Source organism: Mastomys coucha, unplaced genomic scaffold, assembly GCF_008632895.1.
Source record: "Mastomys coucha isolate ucsf_1 unplaced genomic scaffold, UCSF_Mcou_1 pScaffold14, whole genome shotgun sequence".
Lineage (NCBI taxonomy): Eukaryota > Metazoa > Chordata > Mammalia > Rodentia > Muridae > Mastomys > Mastomys coucha.
Window position 1 is genome coordinate 53,363,172 of NW_022196896.1, and position 5,999 is coordinate 53,369,170.

General features: G+C 38.9%; 1 protein-coding gene across 2 annotated transcripts in view; it reads right to left on the bottom strand.

Moving 5' to 3' along the window:
* The window catches only part of Col19a1 (collagen type XIX alpha 1 chain), a 329,256-nt gene that overhangs the window by 244,294 nt on the left and 78,963 nt on the right, over positions 1-5,999 (bottom strand). For both annotated transcript variants that reach the window (XM_031367064.1, XM_031367063.1), the window contains exons 10-11: positions 3,954-3,998; positions 1,262-1,306 (exon numbers count right to left, since the gene is read on the bottom strand). In XM_031367064.1, the coding sequence (XP_031222924.1) occupies positions 1,262-1,306; positions 3,954-3,998 (90 nt within the window). The remainder of the gene's footprint in view (positions 1-1,261; positions 1,307-3,953; positions 3,999-5,999) is intronic.

The window sequence follows — 5,999 nt, forward strand, 5'->3', positions numbered from 1 at the left end:
AAAATCCTCATTCTCAGTCATGTACTACAGCTGAACCACTCCTAGGAATTAGCAAGAGACTGTCTCTATTTCCTCAAAAGATTAGCATAGTGGGTGTTTTACCTAAAATGGGCAGGACCTTAATCTGAGAGTGTGTGTGTGTATGTGTGTGTAAGAGGCTGTCTACAACATTGAACATTCTAGATGCAGCAGTCTGCATTCAGCATTTGGACTCGCGCGCACTTGGACTAGAACCAGAACCTAAATAGAAGTCCGTAGCCCCACCCCCACCCCCGGGCCCAGAGCGCTTGGGCCTGGGGGGTGCAGCACCAGTTGAGATTCAAGAGAGTGAGCATTCGAGATTTGAGCATTCAGCATTGAGGACTCTTGAGATTCAAGCCTCTACCCTCCTGGCTGGCACACCCGCAGCCCCCCGGGACTCTGGCCAGGACCATGTAGCCCGAACATACTCGGATCCCGGGGTTGCTGCACCAGTCCAGATGTTTTAGATCCAGTGTGTTTTAGATGGCCTCAGATGTACCTCAACTACTGAGCTGCCAGATTTTTCATTTCTCTTTTGCAATGATTGTAAAAGCCTCATGTCATTTTTGAGAAATACACTCAGACCTTACACCACTCGTGTCTAGTCTGTTTGTCAAAGCTGAATGCCGTGCACACGTGGCCAGAACCCATCGTCCCGCAGAACAAGGGACTCCATAAGAAATCCCAGTCCATGGCATATATTATGTATACATATACATATTTTATATATATTCATAATATATGTATATATATTATGTATATATGTATATGTATATGATATACATATACATCTCATACCTTCTAACCATCCCTCCATTAAACCTTTTGGAATAGTTCTGATCTTAGTGTGTTGTATCTTTTCTCTTATAGTTAACTCTTTTGGTTTCTTAATTCCCCCAGGAAAGAAATCCAATGACCAGTGTCCATACTAGGAATCTTTTCCTCAGTCATCAGCCATAGTGGACCAATGATACCATAATATAAAAATACAGTGCTCAATAAATCTTTGCATCTTTTACATATAAATGGAATACATTTCCTGAGGAAGCTTGACCACTAAGTAAGTTTAGAACTATTTCTGTCAATCACCAATATACTAAGACTAGTCTAAGTGATGCAAATACTTTAGCATCACTATAAACTCATTACATGTGTCCTATAGAACACTAGGAGCTAAATGTCACATGAAGCTATTTCAGGAACATAATCCATCCTTACAAATGCATATGGAAAGGTTTACCTTTTCACCAATTTCTCCTTTGATGCCTTCAAGTCCTTGTTCTCCCTGTAAAAAAAGAGCATGGTATATAGTAATAGGGACAGTACTTACAGTTCATGGACTTTTCACAAAAATAGTGATATTTCTAACAGTAAATAATCACTGGTTTAAATAATTTCTTGAGATATGAAGCTCCAAGCCAATATTAAACAAAACAAAGTCTGAATAATGCAAAATACTAAAGGAACAGCTTTCCGAATACTTCCTTACTCTCTAGAAAAATCCAACCTCATAAAGCCAAGAATCCCACAAGTTAGCATCTGAGGATGCTACCATCATCATTTGCTTTGAGAATTGAATTAAGCAGCACAGACTGAGTTTACATTCTTGTCCTCACTAGCATCTCATTAAATACAGAAGACGCAGACTTCTTTGGGATCTACCCTCCACAACATGAGCATAATGAGAGGTTCATAATGAATGGATTTAGCTGTGAACCTTGGAGTCCTGAGCCCACCAGCCTGAAGCCCCAGGCTTCTCTCTGTTCTCTTCATATGACTGACAAAAAGCAGGGTCATTCTCTGTGCTGTCCTTTAAATCTAAAAGTTACAAGCATCTTTTCCTTAGCCGGTTCCTCTCTAGTTTCTTAAGTTTGTTCTAAAATTTAATTTGACATAAATAGATTGATGACATCCTGATCAAGCATTTAGTAAATGCTGAGAGTCTCCTATGTGCCAGGGACCTATGGCGGCATAGCTGTGAGGTGAGTGGTAGAGAGAGGTCATACTTGCTATGCACCTACTGAAGGTCATGGTCAAGGCATCCAGCAAGTATATTCTGAGTATATAGGCATAAGAGACCAACATTTTCATTTGTTTATTTTTCTATTTTTCTAAGTTTTTTGAGAGAAGATATTACATAGACCAGGCTGTCCTTGAACTCACAATATAGCTCACAATGGCCTTTCATGAACTCCAGATCCTCCTATTTATTATCCACTACTATTATTTGTTGGGATAATAAATAAACATTTGCCAGCATACATAACTAAAGATTAAAAGTTTTAGATCTCAGCTTTTTTTGCAATGCATTCATAAAGTGGTACATTATTTAATTAAAATCTACATTAATTATGAGTATGACCTCTTATTATATATATAATATATATATAAATATATATATATATATTTGTATTTATATAACACATAAAATTTCTGAGAAATATTAGCATATGAATTCAGTCAAGTAAAAAATAAATGTATGTGTTGAAACACAATTAAATATTTTTTTGCTTCATTTAGTCTCAAAACATCAGCAAACAATAGATTAGTTCATAGGCACATGGGCCTACTTCTCTTTTAATAGTGTTTCCTCTAAAGTATAGAATTTAACTCCATCTGGTAATTCAAGCTGACATTGAAGCTGTTAAATGTCCCTAGTGCCTCAGCCACATTGTCAGTATGAGATGTGGCTACCACAAACAGCTGCTGGAAAGTCCAAAACTATTTCCCAGCAGATAAATCTGCCCATCCCTTGGCTTGCAATTCAGCTCACAGATACAGCACAAGCTGTCCCACTAGGCTTGGTCTAGAAGTGCCATGATGAGACTCAGAAGCATGCCATTTCATGCCTCTAAGGAGTTATGTAAGGAAACATTTCTAAAAGCTACTGTAACTGTACATAAAAGTGTATCTTTTCAAATGACATTGCCAACCACATATAAGAAAACCTAGTTGTGTAGTGCTTTCAGACATTTTGCTATTAAAACCAGTAACACATCACTGGAATATAGAAATGACATGCTTAGCATTGGGGGGGGGGCATCTAAGATTACATCAATGATGGTCCCACCTAAAATCACTTCTCTTCCCTCTCAGAATCTGACGTGTGTTCGTTTCTGTGCATCCAGTAATGGTTGGCACCAACAGTCAAGTTTGTTTCCAGAGAAAGCAATCATTGAATAGATAGTAAAGGACACAGAGGAAGTTCATTTTGGTGATAAGAAAGATCTCAGGCACTGAGAGACTCACCCTGGATGGTGTTAAAGTCCTCATTCATGATGACTGTGAATGTGACATTCTGCAGGTTTTTGTTTCCCATATAGGGGGGTTGAATCTATATCCTCCTACAGACTAAGCAAGAACTGTGCACTCGACTCTTTCCAGCCTTCCTTTTGCTTTTCATTTTGAGATATGATCTCACCAAGTTGTCCCAGCTAGCCTCAGACTCATACTCTAGGCTGGCAGGCTGTGAACCTGCAGTATTATTACTTCTGTCTCCTGTGTAGCTAGGATGACTGGTCTGTACCACCAGGCCAAAGCAAAAAAAAAAAAAAAAAAAAAAAAAAGTTGTGTTTTGAAGAGCTTAGTTGTGTGTATAACATCCTTGTAAAGCCAGGTATTTTAGGTCATTGTAAATATTTTGCTTAATCCAATCTGAGAGATGCAACCTGTGCAAATAGGAAATGGCTACAGAAAATACTTTTCCGTTTTTCACTCTGACTGATAACAGTCAAAGTGTTTCTGGTACCCCTCTAAGTTGCCCATGGACCTTCGAAAGCATCACTACTGATTCTTGGGGAAGCATGCTACTGACACTCTGTAATGAATGTTTCCTTGAAAGGTCTCCAGGAAGGAAAGGCTACTATGAATGCTCCTTGGGAAGATTGTGTTATTAGCTTAGTTTGTAAGAAACATTTACAAAAACTCATTACCTTTTGACCAGGTAATCCTGGAATACCATGTAAGCCATTTTCACCCTAAAAAAGTAACCAAAATAAATTCCATTAATCAAAAATGATCCTGAAAAAGACCTCAAAAAAGGGGGCCCTGTAGTATGAGGAAAAGTAGCATTTTCCTGGGTATCTCTTGTGAATCTGGGCTTCCAATTTCTGTCACATCACATCTTAGGGTAATCACCTCAAATTTTAAGGTAAAGGAATGGGAGTGTGTGGAGGCTCTGAGATGTTAAGGATCAGTCTTAGAGTTACTCACTTGTAGTATCACCTGAGATTTCAAGTAAGTGCTCAACGATTTCACATCCTGTGTATTCCACATGTTATTTAATAATCTAATGTTTTCTTCCTTCCTCTCTTCCTCACTTCCTTGCTACCCTTTCCTTCCTTCCTTCCTTTTCCTTCCTTCCTTTTTCCCTCTCTCCCTCCCTCCCTCCCTCCCTTCCCTCCTTCCTTTCTTCCTCCTCTTTTCCTTGTGTATATGAGTAAATGCTTTTTATGGGTAGGCATTGCTAACAAATTCATCAGAGAGTTACTATTCCCATAATCATCTTCTCTAGACGGTGACACAGTGATTGGGCTTCAAACTCTAGCCCTTTGGCTGCGGCCAATGTCCTGCTTCCCTACATGGTCCCCGGAAACGAATTTAATTGTGGTTCATAAATATTTTCTTACCTAATGTGAGATATATATGCATGTCTTGATATTCTTATCACATTGTACATGTACTTACTTCCTTTTTCATATCTGTTGATTACTGTGCACTGAATTCTGAAGTCATACCAAAGACTATTCTACATGAAACAGTTCCCTCTCCACTTGTCTGGCTCCTGTCATAGTCATAAATGTTCTCAGCAGATGCCTATCAGGTTCCATTACTGGAATTCTTGGTCATCGCTCTGACAAGTCTGCTTTGTGAACAGCACACGTCCCAGAAAGAGGAACTCCAGCGAGGGTGGGTGCATTCTCTGTGGACCCTCAGGCATTTACTTGGGTCTAGGAATTTACTCTGGCTCCTGAGTGTCGAGATTCAGGCAGCTCAAAATATGATCTGCTCTATTTTTGTAAAATATTTAGAAAATTCACTTAGAAAACAACAGTTTTTAAGGATTATCTAGAACACAAATATCATTTCTAAGAATTATTTAAAGGCAATTTAAGTATATGAAGGAAAAAAACCACCACATCTTCACATTTTAAAATAACAATGATATACTCTGCCTAGATATTGAGATCTTAATTTTATTAGTATTATGTTTTTGGAAATTTTTATTTTTTTTCCTTTGCCAGAAGTGTATTGTCATACACAAGCACATACTTTATTTTAAGAGTTAGGGGTTTTCTTTGTTGATTAAACTATCAAAGTACTCTATAGTATAACTTCTGTCATCATAGTATGGGCAAAATTCGGTTGTGATATGTAATTACATATGGAAGCATCAAAAACAGCATAATTATCAGTGTACTAAGCATTTCCATCATTTGAAAGTTAGTGTGGTTCTTGACAGGAGGCACCAGAAAGACTAGTGGAAAGCTGCAGTAACATTTGATAAAGAGATAATGAGCCAGTCTCTCTCTCCGCTGGTGTCCTGAGCAGACCTTGGGTGCAAGCTCAGAAGCCAGTCCCACAACACCCAGAGGAAGCTCCACTCCCAGGTGCTCTGACAAGCCCAGGCTCCCAGAATCACAGGATCACAGAGACAGCTTGACTCTGAGGAGTTCCAACACAACCAAGATCACCAGAAGGACTGGCTCCAGTCAATTTAGCAAGGGCAGGTAGCACTAGAGATAACCAGATGGCGGAGGGCAAGCATAAGAAAATAAACAACACAAACCAAGGTTACTTGGCATCCTAAGAACCCAATTCTCCCACCATAGAAAGTCCTGGACACACCATCACACTGGAAAAACAAGATGCAGATCTAAAATCACTGTATCCTGATGATGATACAGTACTTTAAGAAAGACATAAATAGTACCCTCAAAGAAATACAGGAGAACACAAGTAAAGAGCTAGAAGCTCTT